This window comes from Hakea prostrata, chromosome 7, assembly GCF_041222555.1.
Source record: "Hakea prostrata isolate BN-2017 chromosome 7, UWA_Hpros_2, whole genome shotgun sequence".
NCBI classification, from domain to species: Eukaryota; Viridiplantae; Streptophyta; class Magnoliopsida; order Proteales; family Proteaceae; genus Hakea; species Hakea prostrata.
The window spans coordinates 10,715,273-10,738,335 of NC_142606.1; the positions used below are offsets into that span (position 1 = coordinate 10,715,273).

The following is a 23,063-nucleotide window of genomic DNA, read 5'->3' on the forward strand; positions in this document are numbered from 1 at the left end:
TAAGGAATATTTATATTAATGATAAATTAAATTGAACAATGACGTAATACTTCCAACAGGAAGCTCGGTTGGAGGATTGCGTATATTTCATGAGGGAAATTTGATTCGGTTTCCTGTGGGTGATTTTAGGTGCTCGGATTGGTCCATCGTTGGATGTATTCGATGATTATTCAATCTCAGATCTTTCAAGGTTACTTAGAAATTTCAATTGAAATTTTTTTCGAGTCTTGTTTTGACCCAGTATTCTCACTAAAAAAAAAAATGCTTCATAAGCTCGCTTGGAGGATATACACTTCAGAACGGACATTGTCACTTGTGCATGTAAAAATGACCATCTTATCTTCAGTGGCTCTATAATCTTTGCAATCAATGATAGAATTACTTATACACTATTTCTCCCATCTTAAATATTTAAAAAACAAAAACTTTATAGAACATTTTTAAATTATTTAATTAATTGTAAATATGTTAAAACTAAATAAGATATTTTATTTATTTTAATTGAAACTTCTTACCCATAATTTTATTTAGGCCCTATAACGTGGAAAGGATCCGATTATATGGTTTTTATAAAGTAAGAGCCCAGATTATTAATTTACTTGATACCCATGCAACGATCTACTCATTGAGTTAGATATATATATTAATATTAATCTTTATCTATATCTTAATTTCATCACATACTTACATTAGGATCTCATTTTTTAACATTGATAAAATGAAAAAGTGAATACTCCTCTTTTTCTCTCTCTCTTACTATTTAAAATAAAGTGATTATCCTTGAGTAAACCTTATGGGGTGCAACCTTAAGAAGTTTGCATTCGACCTTGGGGTGAAGACACTTTGAATCCTTGAGTAAACCTTCGGGGTGCAACCCTAACGGTTTGGGAGCACAGATCTTGGGGTTCCGACCACACTTTTAGAACCCGTATTGCACAATGATATTATTACTTATACACTCTTTTTCTCATCTTAAATAATTAAAAAACAAAAAATTTATAGAACATTTTTAAATTATTTAATTAATTGAATATTGACTAAATACGATATATTAAGGAAACTTATTACCTCTAATTGTATAGGTCTGTTCACTAAAAATTCACTACCTAAATTCCCTTTCGTGGACATTCTTTAATTTTCATATGTCTAAATTGGTCATTGCATCAGGTAGTTCGAACGGAACGATTTGTTAGAATATTTTTCCCTAAAAAGATAAAACGCGAAAGGAACGTTATCCTCTTGTGATTCGTGAGGGATTTGCGACGCATGCATTGATAGTAATTCAACGCTTCAAAAACGAATGTAGTTTTTAATATTTTTCTTAATTTGCAATCAGGTACTTTAAATTTAAATTGAATTTACACTCGAGCGAAATTGGGAAACATAAAACATAACCTTCTCTTCCTTATTCAGACCATTTTGCTTTCCTTGCTCTCCACCTTAAGTCGGCTGATCTCTTTTATGGTATTGTGTTCTTCGCTATCGTTCGATACCTCTCCTTTATTTCTGCATCTTTTATATTTTTGTGAAAACCTGAAAAATTTATTATAGAACTTATATATTTTTTGAATTTTAATAAAAATTTGGGTTGATTGAGTGGTAAAGTTCCGTATTTCTCAGTGAAGATGTTTAAGGTTCAATTGATTTCCAATATTAAAAAAACACAAATACAAAAAAAGTTAAAAAATAAAATTGAAAATTTGGGCTTTCCTGTTTCAGTTGTGAGACGAGGATGACCATTGTTTTCTGCCTTGGTTTAAATTTTGGACTTGTTTTGTAAATCTGGTTTCAATAAAGGGTACGTAATTTCAAATAAGGAATAAGCTTAAAAGTTACACCGGTTTGAGTCGTTGGTTGGTGATCCGACTTGTGTCGTGAGCCGGTGGCTTTTCTCGAGCGCAGGTTCGTTTCGGTGGCTTTTTTTCTGAAACGGAATAAAAAAGAGCCGGTGCTTTTTGTTGAATCTGTGACCTCTATCAATCGCAGGACTCACTAATTTTCTTTGAAGGTTAAGTTTTAGGGTTTGTTTCTCAGCTTTTCAAGTTTTGTTTTCCTGTTTTGTTAGTTTAGTTTTTCATTTTGAAGTAGGTCTGATCTAAGAGTAGAAGAAGAGTGAGGATCTTCCTTTTTTTTTTTTATTTCTTGTAATTTTCATATTTCTTTTCTTCCTAATCTGATATTGGAAGTGGGCGTTGCTGCCGATTCCGCTCTTCTATGCATATATTTTCTCAGTGTTTTTTTTTGTAACTTTCCTCTTCTTATTTTCTCAGGGTTTAAGCCTTATCCTTGGAGCCTGTTCGATGCAATTTTTGTCTCTGTGAGCCTCATTTGAATCTAGTCATGCTTTCCGTTGCCTACAGCGGTAGAACATCTCTGAACCTCGAGAAACATATTGCAAAACCATGTTTTCTTAGTCAACATAAGTTTATCGGGAGTTTTTCATCGGCGGCATTCCCTGGAGCTGCTCTGAGGTATGGCTCTCTTCAATGCCCTATCATTCGAGCTCCTAGAGAAGCCTCTGGTTCGAATTCTTTCTCTAGCGTTTTCAAGATTTATTCGCAGAGTTCAGTGAACTCCGGTTCCGTTAGTGGCGATGGAGTCAGTGAAGGAAGTGCTATTGGTAAGCTAGAATTACTAACCTAATGAAAAGTTTTTTTTCTTCATAATATGTTCAGGATCATTTTCTCTCATCTATTGTTCGGATAATGTTTGAACAAAGTTTGAATTTTGATTCAATTTTTTCTAATATTGCAGTAGAAAGTGTGGTGGTATTGGTAATTGGAGGAGGTGGAAGAGAACATGCACTTTGTCATGCCTTGAAACGCTCTCCGTCCTGTGATGCTGTCTTCTGTGCTCCTGGTAATGCTGGGATTTCTGATTCAGGGGATGCCCAATGTATATCAGAGCTCGACATCTTAGACAGTTCAGCTGTTATATCCTTTTGCTGTAAATGGGGAGTGGGACTAGTTGTTATTGGACCGGAGGCTCCTTTAGTTGCAGGTATTTCCAATGAGCTTGTAAAGGCTGGGATTCCTACTTTTGGCCCTTCGTCTGAAGCTGCTGCATTGGAGGGCTCAAAGGACTTCATGAAGAAGTTGTGTGATAAATATGGCATTCCTACTGCTAAGGTCTGTGTTGACTCTCTTTCCTGCTCTCACTTTTTGACATTGATCATGCTTTACATATTATATGTTTATTTGTGTTAGGCTTTGCATCTTTAACTTAATAATTCAAGTTAAATTAGTGGAATCCTTCTTTAGAACCAGTTGATCTAAAGTATGCTGTGATATGCTACTGAAATTTGGGTGGCATTCATATTTAAAAGGTAAATTAAGATTCAAGGTTGTGTTTGAATCATGGAACACCTGGTAGTTGATTCATTCAAGCCATGGTTGTTGGGCAAGTTTTGCAGAATGAAACTTTTATCTTCACCAGATTTGGTGTACGTTTTGAATTTGACTTTTCCCTGTTTTGTGGAGGCTTCCCGGCCTGCTGATTGGGATTAAGGTAATGCTATACGGCCACTATGCCACCAAAGGTACTACGCCGCTATCCTTGATACTGCCTCCTCTCTCCCCAAGCATCTCAAGACCATGGCACTTATTGCCCGAAGTTTTGAACTGTCACAATTTCATCAGACATCCCTTTTTTGCTCGCAAGGTGTATCCTTAGAATACCAAAACCATAAGTTCCATTAGCTTAGCCAGATAATATTAGAGTTCGGCACAGTGTCTGCTTTTTTTGATGAATTTTTTTTTTGGGTTTTATTTTAAGTTAATGTGTTTATCAATTCTTGCAGTATCAAACATTTACAGACGCTACAAATGCCAAACAGTATATTCAACAGCAAGGGGTACCTATTGTCATAAAAGCAGATGGATTAGCTGCTGGGAAAGGAGTTATTGTTGCCATGACTCTGGAGGAGGCTTATGAAGCAGTTGATTCTATGCTAGTGAAGGGTGTTTTTGGGTCTGCCGGTTCGCAGGTCATTGTTGAAGAGTTTCTTGAAGGGGAGGAAGCATCATTTTTTGCCCTAGTGGATGGTGAGAATGCCATTCCTCTTGAATCAGCTCAGGACCATAAGCGAGTAGGGGATGGCGATACAGGGCCCAATACAGGCGGCATGGGAGCATATTCCCCTGCACCCGTATTAACAGATGAGCTTAAGTTGTCGGTTATGAGATCTATAATATCCCCTACAGTGAAAGGCATGTTAGCCGAGGGCTGCAAGTTTGTTGGGGTCCTATATGCTGGACTCATGATTGAGAAGAAATCTGGACAACCTAAGCTCATTGAGTACAATGTACGCTTTGGAGATCCAGAATGCCAGGTTAGCTGATAAAGCACTAGTTAATATGTCATTTCTTGGTTTATTTCACAGTGAGTTCTTGATTATTTGTAAGCAGCATTTCAGTATGCATAAAATGGGAAAGAGGGTCTAAGCTAGAGCGACGCAATCCTCCCCCTCCATCTAATCCACTGTTTGAGTTTGCAGTTATCTGTTAGCAACATTTTCAGGATGTACAGAATGGGAAAGGAAGGTTGTGGAAGTCGCTTCCTCTTTTCCCTTTTTAGTTCATATAAAATTGATCAAGTTCACTTGGGTTGTTGAGCTGGGTGGGAGGATACAAAATGGGAGGTTGATTGTAGGTCAATTGAATGAGATGATTAATAGGCGGGGCAATACTTAATTTGACCAAAATGAATTCAGTGAATTCCCAACTTTTGGATCATTGTAAATTGCTTGGCTGATAACATGCACCTGTGCTACTTAGCCTGATATTATTCTGTTTAGGATCATTTGACTACGCTCTGCCGTATTAACAACTCCTGTTTGAGCATCATTATTATGTTTTGGGGTTCCTAAGAAAGCTTGTTTGACATCTGGGGTAGATGCACATGCACCGAAATGTCTTCTTAGTTACTGATTGCTACTAGTTATGAGTGCTAGAACTATTCATGGATTATAGATAGATGCACATGCACCAAAATGTCTTCTTAATCGCTGATTGCTACTAGTGATCAATTTACTTGCTAGAACTGATTAATAGGTTGTGGTTAAGCCAATTTTGTGGCAATTTATAAAATTACAGGTCTAGCCAGCTGTCTTCCAAATTCTATTTGATCCAAACTAATAGTTTTGCTTCATTAGTCAGTATTTTTGGAGTGTCAGTCCTCATTATCTAAATCTATGGGGACCTTTCCCTTTTGTCTCCATTATATGGTACCAAAAAGGAGCTGAATTCTATTAGACTTTGCAAGTCTATCATCTCACTAGGAAGAATGCATAATCAATTTTTGGAACCTAAAAATGAGATATGCTGCTTCAGCAATATTGTTGTTGTTAACACATAGAAGTGTATTCCCTGCAACTTCTGTGTCTGTTTTTTATCCTCATGGGTGATTGAGGCATCAGATTTTGGACTTGTGATTGCATATGTCTGGATTCAGGCAATAAAGTCATTATGACTTGTCCAGGAATGGCTGCTAGGAAGGAATATGGACTGTGTTTGAATACCTAAGATCATTAAAGCCTCGGACACAACTGATGCTGGAGGGCTTAAATAATCTGTATTCCAAAGTATATATTGCCTACAATAGTGTTATGGTGCTGTCTTGCTGAAATTCTATTTGTGGACTCCTCTTCGCAGGTCTTGATGGTTCGTTTAGAGTCTGATTTGGCACAAGTGCTGCTTGCAGCGTGTAGAGGTGAGTTGAATAGGGTATCATTGCGTTGGTCACCAGGCTCAGCTATGGTGGTGGTTATGGCAAGCCAGGGCTACCCTGGGACGTATAAAAAAGGAAGTGTGATTCGGAACCTTGAAGAAGCAGAACTTGTTGCTCCATCAGTGAAGATATTTCATGCCGGGACCGCACATGACTGTGATAGAAATATAATAGCCATTGGTGGTCGTGTACTTGGTGTCACAGCCACAGGAAAAGATATCGAAGAAGCTAGGGACAGAGCCTACCTAGCTGTTGAAGCAATAGATTGGCCTGAAGGGTTCTACAGGCGAGACATCGGTTGGAGAGCACTTCCCCACAGACAATTAGCTGCAAAGGGGTAAGCCCTATACCGATCTATAGCATGATCTATTGTTGCAAAACCATTGAGTCAGGCGTTTGGTAGGATGGAAATCAGGTCACAAGATAGAGTAATTTGGAAACCAGGGAAATGATTCAAGATTCGGCCATTCAGAGATGGGCCATAAACAGTGATATAATGATATTGGGTGCTCTGTTTCTATTTAAATAATTTTCACTGAAATTTAGATAAATAAAGTACTGTCTTCTGGCTCATATATTTCACTCATTCTACATGCCCTTATGTTTCTGATGCTCTAACACCACCCCCCCCCCCAAAAAAAAAAAAAAAAAAAGGGGAAAAAAAATTCTGATGTTCAAGTGCTGCAGTTTAATGTCACAGCCTTCCCAAATACAGATTGTACGGCCCAACATGAAAGGCCCATGGGCTAACCCTCAATGCCCACGTGTTTGACCCATAAGGCCCACATGCCTAACTGGATTTCTTCTTTGCTAGAAAAAAATATCACGTTTATTTGGCAATGTTGGCGTGCGTCGAGTTGGCTTCCTTTTTTATGTTAGGTGATTGAGGTGATGTATCATTGGATATAGCAGACTGAATGTAACATTACAGTAATGTTGTTTTGCTGGTCCTTGATGCTTTTAAATACCCAAGTTTCTGTTTTCCTGTGGGATCGCTGTCGGGCTTTCCCTTCCTAGTTCAGTTGACCCACTTTGTTTGTTTGAAACGTCTTTTTTGAAAACTAACATCGTTCCAATGAGGCTAAGATGGAAATGTCTGTAATACCTTCCCTTTTAATTTTTTTGGGGGCTGCAATGACCATTACACCTTCTTTACAGTGTGAGTGAAGAAATGAAATTGCTTATATGTTTGGATGGGAAGATTAGCAGCGAAGGCTATTTTTCAATGGCTAGTTTTGGCTGATATGGAAGGATACGAACCAGTTTACCAGTTCGAATGAAGAAACATGATGAAGTAAAACCAATAGTGAATCCATATTCTGTAGTTAATTCTAGAATCCTCTAGTTTATGCACTTAATACTTTGTGTTTTAGGTTCTTAGTCAGAAACTTGCATTACTCCCATGCTGGCTTTGAAGAACACATGAACCTTTAAATAAATTGGTGAAGCAAGAGAGTGAAGTTAAAGATACATATGTAGTAGTCACTACTATTACACAGATAATATAAATATTGGATTCCATAAAAATTACCGAAACCATGCATACAAAGAATACTCAAGAGAGGTAGAAAACGAGTTTACAAAGGAAGCACTTAAAAGAGGAAATTAAAGACTATTCTCTCTGAAGTTTTCCATGGTGATAAGAGGAAATTAAAGCCTCTGAAGTTTTCCAAGTTGGGTAATATTAGTTAGATGACATTTATGAGGACATGGTTGCATACAGGTTAATAATGATCTGAACTGAAAAATGAAGAAACTTAGCAAACCAAACTCCTTGAGGTCAGAGCTATTTGAAATATGAGGTAGCTGTTGGAAACCATGGAGACGGAGTGCATCATCCAATACCTGAGATATTTGTCCCTTCTCTCCTATTCTATGATGGGGGATTAGATAGTGGACATTTCATATCATCACAGTATCCTCTTCCTGGCACATTCTTCTGGGCTACCTAGCTAGCCTTCTAGCAACTGAAAATTTTTAAATGAAAAAATTATATTTCAATCTATTGTTTATGTTGATGATAACCATTATGTTTGAACCTTCATGACCTGTGGAAAACATCTCTTCTGTGGCTGTAATCCACGGCATTAATAAGCTGCTGAAATACTTTCTTGCATCATCTTCCTCCATCCTTCCAGAAAGACCTCTTCTACTTTGCAAGTGAGTTTGAAAAGTAGAAATATGCAGAAGTTTGTATAGCCAAGTACATGTTGCAACTTATACTGTATACTGATGGGATGCTCATTTAATGTAAAGGCGAGCATCTGTACTGATGACAGCTGTTTCGTTATTGTTCTTTCCCTGCAAAGGTGAGTTTTCGGATACTACAGGAGGCACCTGTAGATAATGGGTAGTTCATTTGTATGGTGTTTAACCAAGGACCGGGTTTTTACCTAAGAAGGACCCACGTCTTGCGTTTTTGTATGCATAGTGGAGTTTCTCGGTTCTAGGCTTCATGGTAGCTCCACTGTCCCGGGAAAGCTTAGCATCCTCCGCTTAACCTTCTTATTAACATTCGAAGTAATCTGAGAAGGATAGTTTAGATGATTACTTTAACATGATAATGTGTTGCTGATTAGAATTAGTCAAAGTTGAGAATGTGTTTGAAGTTAAGAACAAAACTACTCTTTGTGTCTTCACTTCTTTTTGGTGTTCATTTGTTAGGGTGTACATACATGGCCGCCAGCGAGTATGCTCTAATGTAGTTAGAGTAAGCAGGAATGCCAGTGTATGGGAAATCCAGGAAGCTTGTTTTTGGGTAGGGTACTGGTTGCTGAATCTGAGAGTTGTGTGGGGTTTTTTTTTCTTCTTTTTCTCTGGTTTGTTTTCAGGTCTTTAAAGTTTAAGAACAGCAGCAACTGTTCAAGCAGGTGTGCATTTCGTAGTTGCATATGGAATATTGGATTTTTTGGTTGGACCTGTCCTCGTGAGGTTGAAGTAGTTAAAGTAGCCGGTTATAATGTTGATAAATTATTGTTGTTTACAGTTTTGCAGAGGGCAGTTAGAAAACCTCTTCATGGGGGTGATTATTCAGTTTCTATGGTGTCTATGTTTCCTTTCTTGGGTGTGAGAGTTTGGTCAGTCGCTTGGAGCCAGTTCCAATTTGCATTACCATAAATGGGGGCAGTGGCTGCAGGTTTGTTGCAGTAGCTATTTTCTGGCGTTTCTGCCCATTTCAGTATATGTGTTAATATTTTTTGGTGGGTTTACTCGTTGGCATGCATGTTAAGCACCAAACAACGTGTTGGTATTTGGCCCATACGTGTTGAGTGTTTCGTGTACTGTGTTGGGTATTTGTGTATGTTGCAAAATTCTTCTAATTTCCAAGTTTCCAGTGCTGGGGATGCTGCAGAGGCATAAGGTTTTTTGGTCGCTTGAGGCCAGTTACCATATGTGGAACTGTGCTTGAAGTCTGTGGTTTCAGGTTTGTTGCAATATCTAATTCCATCATTTCTGCCCATTCCCGAATATTTGTTAATGATATTTGGTAGGAAAGGAGGATTTGGCAGGAGGAAGGTAGGATTAGAGGATGAGATAAGGATTTCCTACAATTTCTCTTGAAGCTTCAGCATGGAGGTGCTTCAACATTGTTAGCCATGATGCAACTTGAACCGTCGCTCCTGGTAAGCTCTCCTCTTGTTTGATTTAATATTTATGGTCCTTCGTTTCCTTAGTAAGTATTGTTTGCCAACTTGAAGGAGCTCTCCTCTATATGGCTAATGCTATTTTGTATGTTGGTTTATTAACAGGATATTATTGGAGGCATTACTGACTGAACATCCATTAGTGGCAGCATTGATGCAGCACCCTGGGATCATGGGGAAAGCCTGTAAAGAAACAGAGGAAGTGGTTGGGACAGTAAATATGGGGGATGGCTCCCGCGTATCCAATTTTACATATTTGAATGGTTTGGTGTATGGTGCTCTCAGGTTACTCCCAATGATGCCATTCCTGGTGCCAATGTATGATTGAGAGTGGGTGGTTACGACTTCCTAGGGGCACCTTTGTCTTCATGCATGTTTGGACAGTCTCGTTGAGGTTGGGGAAGGAACAATTTGGCTTGTTTTTTCAGAAATTTATCAGGTCCATTTCCTTGTCAGAGATGGAACATCCATTCCTTGTAGATGTGTGCCATGTGTTCCAACATCACATCATATGGTTAAAATCCTTTTATAAGTCACATCAAAGAATTGATTGATGTGACTGATAAATGGATTCTAACCATTTGATGGATGTTGGGACACATGACACACATCTACATGTCAGAAATGGACCTGATATCACTACAAGAAAATGGGCTACAGTGGCACTTTGGGTAAGGATATAGCGGCGTTTCTAAAAACACCGGGGTATGTCAATACATAGCGGCGTTTTACCGAATTTGGCTTGTTTTTTCGAAAATTTATCAGGTCCATTTCCTTGTAAAAAATGAAACATCCATTTCCTTGTAGATGTGTGGCATGTGTTCCAACATCACATCATATGGTTAAAATCTTTTTATAAATTAAATCAAAGAGTTGATTGATGTGATTGATAAATGGATTCTAACCATTTGATGGATGTTGGGACACATGGCACACATCTACATGTCAGAAATGGACTTGATATCACTACAAGAAAATGGGCTACAGAGGCACTTTGGGTAAGGATATAGCGGTGTTTCTTAAAAACACCAGGGTATGTCAATACATAGTAGCGTTTTACCGAATTTGGCTTGTTTTTTTGGAAATTTATCAGGTCCATTTTCTTGTCAGAAATGGAACATCTATTTCCTTGTAGATGTGTGCCATGATGTTCCAACATCACATCATATGGTTAAAATCATTTTATAGTCACATTAAAGAGTTGATTGATGTGATTGATAAATGGATTCTAACCATTTGATGGATGTTGGAACACATGGCACACATTTACATGTCAGAAATGGACCTGATATCACTACAAGAAAATGGGCTACAACGGCACTTTGGGTAAGGATATAGTGGCGTTTCTTAAAAACACCAGGGTATGTCAATACATAGTGGTGTTTTACCGAAGCACCGTCTTATGTCACTTTTTCGCGGTATTTTCTGTAAAGCGCCATTGTAGGTTGATTTGTAGCGGCATTTTTTATTAATCGCCATTGTATGTTACTTTTTCGCTGATTTGTAGCAGCATTTTTTGTTAAATGCTGTCACTTTTTTGTTGATTTGTAGTGGCATTTTTTGTTATACGCTGTCGAATGTCACTTTTTCGTTGATTTGTAGCAGCATTTTTTGTTAAACGCGGTTGTATGTCACTTTTGCACAGTGTTTATGTCAATTTTTAGTTGCGGCATTTCTCTTAAATGCTGTGGTATGCCAATTTGTCACGATATTTTTCATAAAACATATAGGTGCGGCATTTCTCTTAAGCGCTGTTATATGTCAGTTTTTATTTGTGTCATTTCTCTTAAACGCCGTGGTACGCTAATTTGTCATGATATTTTTCATAAAACATCATGGGTTGGTAAGGGTAATGCCGCCATTTCATAAAACGCCGTCATATGATCCAAAATGCCGCTGCAAATTACCCAAATTTCCTCCCTCGATCTGAAATAACCCCGCCCTTTTTTTTTTGTTACCAAAACAAAACTGCGCTATTTTGAAGACGAAGGGTTTCTCATCTCAGATCGTCTCTCTCGCTTCCTTCAAGTTTAGGATTTATATTTCATCTTTTTTCTCATCACAGGTTTTTGCCCATTTTGTTCAGAACTGTTCGATTCTTCACCTTCCATCAAGCTGTTAGTGGCGATTGATTGATCTGCGAAAAACTTGATTTGTTGCAGAGGCAAAAACAAGATCTCCAGCTTCACAGGTACCACGCCTCTCCCTCCCTCTCTCTCGCTCTCTCTCTCTGGCACTTGCAGGATTGAATGTTATAGTTTCAGGATTAATGTTATGGTATGCGATCTTCGATATTGTAGCTCTGATTTCTGTTTACTGCAGAGGTCTTCACAGCTACTCTTTTTCTTTATTGTTCCGTTGCTTGATTCAGTTCTGATTTCTGAACACATAAGACCTTGTGATCAAATCCCCTCATCTACATGGGACTTTCAGAAATCCAAAAGATTGTCTTCATAATTAAATCTTTGAATTTGAATGCTATCACGTACACAAGGACAAGGGTAGTGACCCAGGATTCCTGAGAATAGCATTAGAATATTTCCTTCTTTCGGTAGCAGTTGTTTTTACCTCTTCTTTCTTCTTTTGGTATGTTGAGGATGGATTACTTGTCTCTCTCAGGCCTAACATCATAGTATGATCCTAATCTCTTTTGATGGCTGAAACTAATTTTCTTTCTTTGTGGCTATCTGAGTTCTATAAGCATATACATGAGAAGAACCTTTTATTGTACTTATTTTCTGACAACATAGTAAGCTGAAATTAGAATATAAATGCTTTGCAATCTGTTTCTTTCATCTGGGCTGGTGCAGGCTTATCTTGAGATATGTTCTATCTTGGAACTGTGGGTCAACTATCGAATTTATTCTACTCTGTTGTTTATTCATGATTTTCTTTCTTAGTAGAAGATGGTGGATTAAGGATTTTGGGAGAATTCATTAGCTAATGTTGGAACATGTGGGGTGTTGATTTTAAATACTTGTTTTCCACAGGTTGGAGATGAAGTTAAAGTGATTGATGCCACTGGGAAGTATGTCATGCCAGGTAAAACTTCTAAATTTTGGCAGACAAGATATCAGGGGTATTGGGGTTTTCAAATTCTAAAATCTTTCAACATGATTTAGTATAGATAGAGTATTTCCTTGACCTTATTCAAAAAGGCCATTTCAGAAAATGTTTCAACCTGCAACTTTCTTACTCATAGTGAAGGCTGTGAAGATGATTTGAATTTCTTCTTCTGAAATTTATTCTCTCTTTTGATGTAACGGAGGAATTGATCCTCACACACACCTGGAGTCAGAGTATGGTGATGTCAAGAATATGGATGACTTCTTCCATGGTCAGGCTGGTGCATTAGCAGGGGGAACTACAATGCACATCAACTTTGTCCAACCAATTGGTGGGAAATTGACTGCTAGTTTTGAAATCATGGCAAAAAATGCAAAGAAATCATGTGTGGATTATGGTTTCCATGTAACAATCAACAAATGGGATGAGACAACTGAAAAAGAGATGGAAATTATGGTCAAGGAGAAAGGTTGGCATGTCATTCATCATGAGTTGGTTACACAATGATATCATGATATTTTGTTGATTGTTTATGGCTTTATGATTTATGGGTATCAACTCTTTCAAGTTTTTCCTTGCCTACAAGGAACGCGTTATGGTCAGCAATGAAATTCTATTAAAAGGCTTGAGAAAATGCAAGTCTCTTGGTGCAGTGGCTATGGTTCATTGTGAGAATGGTGATGCCATTGCTGAAGGACAGCAAATGATGATTGACCTCGGTATAACTGGTCCAGAAGGACATGCACTTTCTAGGCCCCCAGTGTTAACAATAAGACATTCCTTTATCAGTTTCTTGTAGCTTTTGTTGCTTTTGATGAAGAGTTCCAATCACTAAGTTTGAGCTTTCGTATATGAGGGCATCCAAAGTCCTAAAAGTTTTTCACTTTTTGGGTGGGCATAAGCAGAACATGTATGCCCTTATTTTAGGTGAAGATACAATATTAGCTAACAAAATGAACTTGATGACTCTCATACCATGTTGAAGCATCCAACCTGAAAGCTTAAAAGAAATAACATTGATGATGAAAACAGGATAAAAAGGTAAAATTAAAACTAGAGTTTAGGTGCATTGTGTTGAATGTATTAAGAGTTTTGCTGGTCCCAGCTATGTTTGTAGGGTTGGCCTTCTTAACAATTACAGTTTACAATTGAGTTAGTTGGTCCTCTTGCAGTTGGAAGGAGAGGCAACTGCTAGAGCCATCCGGTTGGCAGCTTTTGTGAACACACCTGTTTATATTGTTCATGTGATGAGTATTGATGCGATTGAAGAAATAGCCAAAACTCGAAAAGCAGGTTCAAAATGTTTCACTAACTGTTCTTGCTCTTGAATTTGTTTAATGGCCTTAATATGCAGTTCAATAAATATGTCACCGGTTTGCTGAAACAACCTTTTTTGTTCAATTGACTTGAAATGGATGCTTCATTGTAAGTTCTCCAGCTATCTGATGCATGGTAGCCTATTTTTCTTTATACTATGATCCACATATGACTTCATAGTTATAAGCTATTGGACTCTTAATTGTGATCAATGAATAAATTGTTACCAGAAGTAGGGTTGGGGAGAGAAGATATAGGTTCTGTCGCAGATTAAACAAGTAATATAGTGGAGAGATGGACTATCTGCTTCTCATTTAGTAAAGTAAAGAAGAAAAAGGAAAAAAGAAAGAGACTAGAGGATTGGAGGGACAGATAAAGAGCAAAACTTTTCTCTTTTCTATTATATCAATGAATTTTTTTTTACTTCTTTCTCTCTCTCTCTCTCTCTCCCCTTCTCACCTACATTGTCCAACTTATATCCATTTTTTATGTCTAGAGTAATTCCTGTTAGTTATAAATTTTCACTCTATGCCCAGCAGTTGTTATCAGTCAAGTTGATTGATGATGTTCTAATTAAATGGCTGCAAAACTATCTTCAATGCATTTAAGTATATTAATGGTGGGTTTAAACAATTGCATTTAATGATACTCCAAACTGCAGGTCAAAGGGTTATTGGAGAGCCCATAGCTGCTGGATTGGCACTCGACGAGTCTGGGATTTTTGACCCTGACTTCACTAGTTATGTTTTTTCAGTTCCTTAAAACTATTTCTTTTTATTCAATTGAAGAAGCTTTGCCAACCATCCCATGTGCTTTGCTAATTCAGGTTTGTCATGAGTCCCCCAATAAGGAAAGCAGGACATGATAAAGCTATTCAAGCTGCCCTATGAACAGGAGTTTTGCAGGTTTCTTGTTCATCTTTGGACTTACAGATCTCCCAACTCCACATAGATAAAATATAAAGTGTAGAAAACAAAGAATGTGAGCTTGTACGCTCTACATATCAACTGCATTAGGCTGTTTAGTCTAGGCACAGCTTCTTGAATTTCATTTTTTTTTCTTCTTCAGTAGTAGCTTAGAAATTGGGTTCTTTTCCAAGGGAGGGAAGTTTTGGTATTAAGATGCATTACTCCTAACCTTGGTCCTGCCAATATTTTATGCTTTTTGTCTTTACTAAATATGTGGGCTATCAACTTATGTTCTAAGCTCAATATAATCTTCTTGCACTGATGCCATTTGGCAGATTATATAGGGCCATAGGTATTGTTTCCACATAAAAATAGATCATTCACATTTCAGTTTACAGCAATTTATCATATGATGAATCCTGAAGTGGTCTCAAACGTGATGCGGAGAGCAACTTGTTGGCAAATCCCATAACTAGCTTGAATTGTAACTGAGCTTTCTGATCTCCGTTGATTACTTGAATTATTGTGCCTGTTGGTTGGCTGTCTTCATTTCTATCTCATCTTTCTTATAGTCATTGTTGTCTTACAACTTCTATTCTATATTAACCTGTAAGCTGAATGGATACAGAAAAGAGGAACTGATCACTGTTACAATTTCTTTTTAACACTTTGCAGCTTGTAGGAACTGATCATTGTTCATTCAGTTTCTCACAAAAAGCCCTGGGTATTTATGACTTCCAAAAAATTCCAAATGGTGTCAATGATAATCACTATGGATTGATTTACTTTCTTTGTCCTGGTATATTCAATGAAATGTAATTTGCAGTCTAGTGTTTATTTGGTACATACTTGCAACAATCCTTGATATTCACAGGTATTGAAGATTATTTGGATACAATGACGTTGGACATGGTTCTTTGAATTATGATTCTGTGAATGCTGGATGTTCCTGTTATATGATACGCTCTGAATTGGCTAGGAAAGCAAATCGAATGGAGAATGGCTAACCATATGGTTTTCAGAGTTAGATTTTAGCACTGTTGAACCTACGGATGAAACACAATACTCAACCAGGACTTGAACTTCAGGCCCTACTTCCAGTACTGCAGGAGCCCGGATAAAAACTACACGAAAAGTAGAAGGGCCACCTTCCTCTGTTGCAATCTCTGGTACTGAAAGCTCTGTCTCAAAGCTCTGAAGCTGCAAACGTAAGAAAATTTGATCCTGGGTGTTTAATTTCTATTTGTTTTTGCTCTTCCATCTTCCCTTCCCTTCATCATCTTAGTTAACTACTGTACTTATTAATTTCTTGCAATTATTTTTTTTAGTAACTACTGTTCTAGTTCCGAGATTCTGGTTCCAGTTTAGATTTATTTCGAGAGAATCTGACCATCAGTTTGCTCTCTAATATTGAACAGTTTTTCTTCAACTGTTGAGAACTGGATCTGAAAAAAAAAAAAAACCCTTGATCAGAATGCTGCTCAAATCAGATTTCCTGATCTGGACTAATATTGACTTTTACAGTTGTGCCCTTTAATTGGATTTTGATTTCATGATCTGTTTTAATTACTGTTTTCTAATCTATATACAAAATGGATTGACAAGTTTTCCTGTAGACACAGTGACTTTTTATTTTTCTCTTCTGTTAAATGCAGGGATTATTCTCATGGAATGTCCCAAAATTTATTTCATTCTATTGTGGATTCCATGAATAACTAAACAAAACAAATAAAATTTATTCTACTGTTGCCTCAGGACTGTTCTTCATTGTACTGCATCATCTGTATAGGGTTAAATCTTGTAAGGAGATTGTTTGAAAAGCTTCGTTTTGCTGCTCTGATAGATGGGAATGGACATTAATTTTGCAAGCAATGTGAACAAGGTGAAGCATTTGCGGGAGTTGCCTCATGTAAAAATTTTATATTTACACAACTTTTGAATCTGAACCGTTGAAATCTAAATATAATATGTGGCAAAAATCTCAGCCTTGGCAGCAGCTGCTGCTGCCGCAAATAAAAATCATAATAGAAATCCCAGTATAACAGGTGTTTATGAGAATCAATTTTAAATAATAAAAAAATTCTGACGTTTTTGAAATGCCAGCTTAAGTCATATATATAATGGCATTTAACAAGTGCCATTGAATAATATATATTCTACCTTTTACAATGCCGTTTTGAAAACGCCGTGAAGAAAAAAAATTAACCACATTATATGGCGGTGTTTTGTCAAAATGTCAGCAATCAAAAGACTTTAAAGGCGTTTAGTAAATACCAGCAATGTGAAGACATATAACGGTGTTTTTAGAAATGTCGGCATTGTGAGCATGTAACAGGGTTTTTAAAAAACGCTGGCAATGTGAAAACATATAATGACGATTTTAGAAAATGCCGGCAATGTGAAGACATATGACTTGATTTTTTAAAGGTCAGAAAAAGTGCCGTTGTAAGTCACCATCACCCGCACTTACTTTTAATGCCACTGTAATACGGCACAATTTTTGCTGGCAATTTTTTTGGTGTTTTTAAAACGCTGGTAAAAGTTTATGACGCCATTAGTAGACTTATGGGGGCATTTTCAAAACGCCCGCTGTAAGCCCATTTTATTGTACGTGTATTGGTCTAGATCTTCCGATTCCTTGTCGACTATGATTTTGCGTTTCTTGATTATATTAGATATAGAGACGTTGTGGCTACTAGGGATTTTTATTTGCAGCAGAGGGTGTGATGTATTTGTAAATAAAACTTTTTAAATTTTACATTTAAGATTTAATATTTTTTAAATTTACAAATAAGTCCTTGATGTACCCGATCCCAAAACCCCTATTTCTCACCGGTAGGGAAGATGGTGCCGGCTCGTGGTGCTTCTTCTTCTTACTCGGCGCCGGCACAGGTGCAGGTACTTCCGCAGGTGGTGCCAACACAGGTGCTGGTGAAGGAACTTCAGGTGAAATCGCCGGTCTGGGTGGTGACGCTTCTTGTCCTTGTAGAAATGCATCAAACCCTTCACAGAGATGTTATTGGACTCGATGGCGCCGGAGGTGAAGACAATATCCTCGGGAGAAGCGTGGATTAAGGCGGTGACTTGGGTTCTGGCTTTCTCGACGGCTAGGTCAGATTCCCAGCCGTAGAGATGAGTGCGAGAATGTGGGTTGCCATAGCAGGAGAGGTAAAAGGGGAGCATGGCATCCAAAACCCTAGGATCGACTGGGGAAGTCGCTTGAAAATCCAGATAGAGAGGTCTTCCAGATATCTTCACGCCTTTCATGGTGATTCCTTCCTCTTTATCCCCATATCGTTCCAGCTGAACAAGCGATGATGGTTCTGCCCTGACCGCAGCGGCGGCAGTGGAGAGAGAGCTGGGAAACGATTAGGGCTACCCCTGCTGCTGCAGATTTCCCTGAGCTTCGAAGCCAGAAGCCTTGTGGCCATTGTTGTTTCCTCTCCCAATCTCTGTTTTTTGGATACAAATTAACGTATCGGTGAAAGAAAAAATGGACTTATTTTGTAAATTTATAAAAAAATAAAATTTCAATGTAAAAATAAAAAAGTTATATTTACAAATACACCATACCTTTTGATTCTCAACCGCTAGATCGTTTTTTTATTCCGGCTACCAGGGGGCGTGAGAGTCTGAACGGTTGGGTTCCTTTTAACGGTTTGTTTTGTTTCTTTAGAGGTGCTGAAGTGGTTGTCGGTGGGTGTTTCTGGGTAGGCCTTTGTGTGGTCGTTGTTAGTTGGGGTTTGAATGTCTGATTGTTTGAAAATTGGTATGTTTTTTTCTTCATTTTTTTTGGTAATTTATAATTAAAATATTTTTGTTATTCCATTCATTCTGTAATTATAATTTAATAGATTAGGTTTTCGTATATAGGGATGCGTTTTCTTGTACCGTCTGTTGATCAAAGAGTCTGAATCATCTCCACTGACAGGGAGCCAAAGGGTGCGTTTTGCAGTGGTGAGTTGCGTTGTTGTTAGTGTGTGCTGTTGTGAAAGGATACTTTTCATGTGGAGTAGGTGGTTTTTGCAAAAGGGTGTTTTGGTCCTCTAAAAGATGAAAGATTTGGTATATTTTTTGTATTTTGACTTTTATATAATAATAATAATAATAATATGATAGTATAATATGGTACGGTATGAAACAAATAGTTTTTTATTTATTTCTGAATTAAGTCTTGATCCTGGGATTAGAGACCCAGGAGCGTAGACTAATCCAATTAATATGCTTAAATAATCTCAATTATACTAAAATAGAAAACGAGATCGAAAATATTTCAGTCAAACAAAGTAGTGTGTGATAACTCCATTTGTTCTTGTCTCACCTTTTTATGTGGTACAAATGATCATAATTTTGAAATCAAAGCCATATTTTCTTTTACCACACCAAGCCTGGTCCAATTGGTAATGGCTAGGGCATTAATGAGTTTTGATTCTCTATTCATATGGAGAGGAAATTTTTTACCGTAGGGTATGGTAAAAAATTACGTAGCACTGAAGCAAAATTAGGACCACATTTGGTATGAGTACATATGTGAAAAATTGTGAACAAAGGTATCTTAGGCTTAAAGTACACATTTGTAAATAATGTCTTATTATTTTTTACCAGTGGGCACCCGCCTGTAGTTTGTGGTTGTACTGGCAGGGGAGCTCTCTGGGAGATAATCTGGACCCGTGCTTTGAGAGAAAACTTTTTCTGGGCCCTTGTAACCCAATCATTCCATTCTTTTTTGTTTAGTATGTGACTTTATATAACAGAGATAAATAGTCTACAATAAACAGGCCTAGGTGATGACATTTTTTAAAATATTTATTTTTTTCCGTCGGCCCCCGTAGGCTCTGAGGACGGCGGGAGGCCACAGGGGATTACTGGACCGTGTGAGATTTTTTGCCCTGAAACCCAATCATTCCATTATTCTTTGTATAGTTGTGAACAGAGGTGTCTTAGGCCTAAAGTACACATTTGTAAATAATGTCAGAGAAGGCTCTAGGAAGGGAGGGAAGGCCACAGGATTAAGTGATGAGATTTTTTTTTTTAAATATTTTTTTATTTTTGTGAACAGAGGTATCGTAGGCCTAAAGTACACATTGTAAATAAGGTCAGAGAAGGCTCTAGGAAGGCCACATGATTAAGTGATGAGAATTTTAAAAAAATATATATTTATTATTTTTTACCTGTGGACCCCCCTGTAGTTTGTGGTTGTACTGTCGGGAGAGCACTCTGGGAGGTGATTTGGACTCGTGTTTTGAAAGAAAACAGGGCCCTTGAAAGCCAATCATTCCATTCTTTTTTTTTTTTTGGAGAAAAGTGACTTCATATTAATATAAATAAATAGAATACATACAATAATACAGGATTAGGTGATGAGATTTAAAAATATATATATTTTATTATTTTTTACCTGTGGGCCCCTTGCAATTTGTGGTTGTACGGAGAGAGAGCACTCTGGGAGATGATCTGGACTAGTGTTTTGAGAGAAAATAGGGCCCTTGAAACCCAATCATTCCATTCTTCTTTTCAATCTATTCATTCTAACATTCATATTATGCTGATTATTTGAAGAAAACTCTTACACAGAAATAGAAGTCTAACACAATCAGCAAGCCAAAATAAAGAACCTAAGAAATGGAAACTAAATAACCCCAACAAAAAATGCCTACATATCTAACCAAGCAAACAAAACAAATTGGAAGATAACAAGATATTCTTCCCAAATAAGTAAGTCTGTCAAAAAATGCTACAAGACTATAGGAACCATGGAACCCAATTTTTTATCTGGGATTTTCCAAATGACTTCAGGTTAATCCATCTTAGAGCACCTGCATCACAACCACACCATGTATTTCTCATTCTGAATCAGTGACAAGCCAAAATATTTTTATCAACAGAAAAAAAGAGTCTTTTCCCCTTCAAACCAATCTGAACTTATGTTAAAAGCCATGAGTTAGGGTTAAAGAAACACGTTTTTCAGTGATGGAGAGAGAGACACACACACAGAGTTTTACGTGGTTCGGTTGATTTCTACAACCTAAGTCCATGAGAATGTGATTTTCTTCCTTGAGATTGATTGTAGTACATATTACATATTTATAATTACAATAGTCATGTTCAACACTAATTTTGGACTCTAATTCTAGAGTTTGAATCACTCAAATTATCTATTTGTATTTGGTAATTAATGGCTAGGGCATTAATGAGTTTTGAAATTTTTTATCCTATGATTGGCTGCTTGACATGTGTCTAATTTCAAAGCAAGATTTTTTTTTAGTGTTAATTTCTATTTTAGATAATTTACTAAAAAAATCTTGTTTTAATATTAGACACATTTTGAACATTTAATCATTTGGATTTAAAAAACTCCTCCCCATGTAGGTTGAGGATTTAGACTTGTCATTAAGATTGTGCTCAATTACTATAGGTGCTATGAGCCCTTTGATATTGAAAAAAACCATATAAATAAGGGGACTTTTTGGAGCCACCCCAGAGTTACCCCTAATGATGTCACTCTTTTAGTTTATCAATTAGACCCTCTATTACTAACATTGTATCAATATTACTCCCACATTATAAGGAAAGATGGCAAAGGAGAGAGAAAAAAAAAATAACACGAGAATAAAAATTATGAAGATACAAGAATGGAAGGAGAGAAGTGGTGACGAAGAGAAAGACAGAGACGAGTTGAGCGTAGGGTTTTTTATTCAAGGGTATTCTTGTTTTTTTAAACAGTTGGACTTACTTACATCAGCACTTGATTTTCATTTCCTAGCAGTAAGGGGTGTCTCACTAATATATTTTTCTCCTGTATTGGGCTAATTGATAAATTAGATAACGTAAGGGTTGACGGGGTAAATAACACAATCTACTTATATAGAACATATCTGCATCATGCATGTATGGCAGTACAAGCAGAAGCAAAGAACATACTCCAAATTGAATAGACAAGAGCAGTAAATGCCAACTAAAGGATAAGGCAAACACTAGTACCATTCACAGTTCCTTCATCAGCATTGATAGTAACAACTCATCTTTCTTGGATAGCTTTGTGGGTAAGGCTTTTAATTCATTTTGGTGAGGTTTTTTGGGGTTCTGCCATCCGTTGAAATTAACATAAGAAAGCGTAGGTGACTCACTAACTACTATCTTATTAATTCTTACACTCAAAAGTGTATAATCTCCTCTATGAATGATACTTGAATTACTTTTTTGCCTTTGCTTTGCCCTTGTGCTTAACTTAAACTCTTACGTAATGAAGAAGAAAGATATTCCCTGGAAGAACTTAGATGCATGACTGTTGTTAAGGAATGCAAATGAAAGAGACTTCATTTCCCAAATGGGTCAAAGTTTCACTACTATATATGTGAGGATTAAAGAGATCTTTGAACTAAATTTGAGATGATCCCCTCCTGCACAAGCTAACTCCCCAGATTGAAAACTTACAATGAGAATCAGCTCTTTGGCCAAAACCAAAGAACTAACATTACAGGCCTTGTTTTCAGAATATAGACATGCATGCTTTTTTCTGGGCTGAGGAAGAGGAGATTTGTTTGAATGCCATGGTAAGTCATTTTGGTGGATTCATGAATATATATACTTTTTAGGGACCATCTGCTTCTACATTAGAAATCCCGTGATCAAACAGAAATGATCAAATCAAAGTCTAGAAGAAGAATGGGGACACTTAGTGCAGGAGTCGGTGGCTGAAGCCATCAAATTTGATTTTTCTTGGACATCATAATGGTTTCCATTTTGTCCTACTGCATTGTTATTACTTTTCTGCGATAAGATTCTCACCTAAGTCTTCCAGTACGTAAGACTTTTAATTGTACCTATACAGTTTTAAGACACCAGTTAAAGTTACAGCCAATACAATATAGTCATGTCTTTTTACAAGAATCATAAAGTCATTGAAATAATGGATGGTAGGTACTTGTTAAAATTGTTCGTTCTTTTGTTCTTTAAGAATGAACTGGTGAGAAAACAAGTCCTAAGAATGGATTTTACAAACATACTCTATTAGGGGAATAAGAAGCTCATAAAATAGTCCCAACGATGGAACTATCTCAAGACAATTCCTACTCGCTCCCTTATTTGCAGACCCTTTTATCTTGCTTTCCTATCCTGTGCCTTTGCTCGAAAACTAGCTAGAATTTTCATATTGCAAGTCTAAATGGGAATAGTTTTCAGAATGCATATATTAAACACTCGTTCAGTCTCTTGGCACAAAAGCATATGACGATGGTTTAATTTACACAAGAATTGATCTCTCCAGAACAAAAGACTACCAAATTCATACTTGGAATCATCTGTCCTTGTAGTGACTACTGTAGCTTACTTGCTTAAGAAATAATATTATTACTGGTATATAATTAAGAACCACAGCCGACCCAAGAAAATGGTCAATAAG

General features: G+C 37.2%; 2 protein-coding genes across 8 annotated transcripts; both read left to right on the top strand.

Annotated features, from left to right (window-relative positions):
- Positions 1–1,870: 1,870 nt before the first annotated feature.
- PUR2 (Glycinamide ribonucleotide (GAR) synthetase) lies at positions 1,871–10,167 on the top strand. Of its 4 annotated transcripts, none has more exons than XM_089160720.1 (6): positions 1,871–2,008; positions 2,271–2,620; positions 2,758–3,128; positions 3,800–4,330; positions 5,652–9,350; positions 9,477–10,167. In XM_089160720.1, the coding sequence occupies exons 2-5, from the start codon at positions 2,341–2,343 to the stop codon at positions 6,066–6,068; spliced, it is 1,599 nt and encodes a 532-aa protein (XP_089016846.1). In that variant the 5' UTR covers positions 1,871–2,008; positions 2,271–2,340; the 3' UTR covers positions 6,069–9,350; positions 9,477–10,167. The 4 variants fall into 4 exon arrangements, with proteins under 4 accessions (XP_089016846.1, XP_089016844.1, XP_089016845.1 ...); XM_089160718.1 differs by having other exon boundaries at positions 1,871–2,112; positions 2,755–3,128; positions 9,477–10,166; XM_089160719.1 differs by having other exon boundaries at positions 1,871–2,021; positions 2,755–3,128; positions 9,477–10,166.
- Positions 10,168–10,243: 76 nt separating this feature from the next.
- LOC149009689 (dihydropyrimidinase-like) lies at positions 10,244–17,311 on the top strand. 4 transcript variants are annotated; one of them, XM_089160722.1, is made up of 5 exons: positions 10,244–11,562; positions 12,362–12,906; positions 13,610–13,730; positions 14,416–14,493; positions 14,581–17,311. In XM_089160722.1, exons 2-5 carry the CDS (start codon positions 12,862–12,864, stop codon positions 14,589–14,591), a joined length of 255 nt encoding a protein of 84 aa, XP_089016848.1. In that variant the 5' UTR covers positions 10,244–11,562; positions 12,362–12,861; the 3' UTR covers positions 14,592–17,311. The 4 variants fall into 4 exon arrangements, 3 of the variants coding, with proteins under 3 accessions (XP_089016848.1, XP_089016847.1, XP_089016849.1); XM_089160721.1 differs by having other exon boundaries at positions 14,416–17,311; XM_089160723.1 differs by having other exon boundaries at positions 12,362–12,413; positions 14,416–17,311.
- The last annotated feature ends 5,752 nt before the right edge of the window (positions 17,312–23,063 follow it).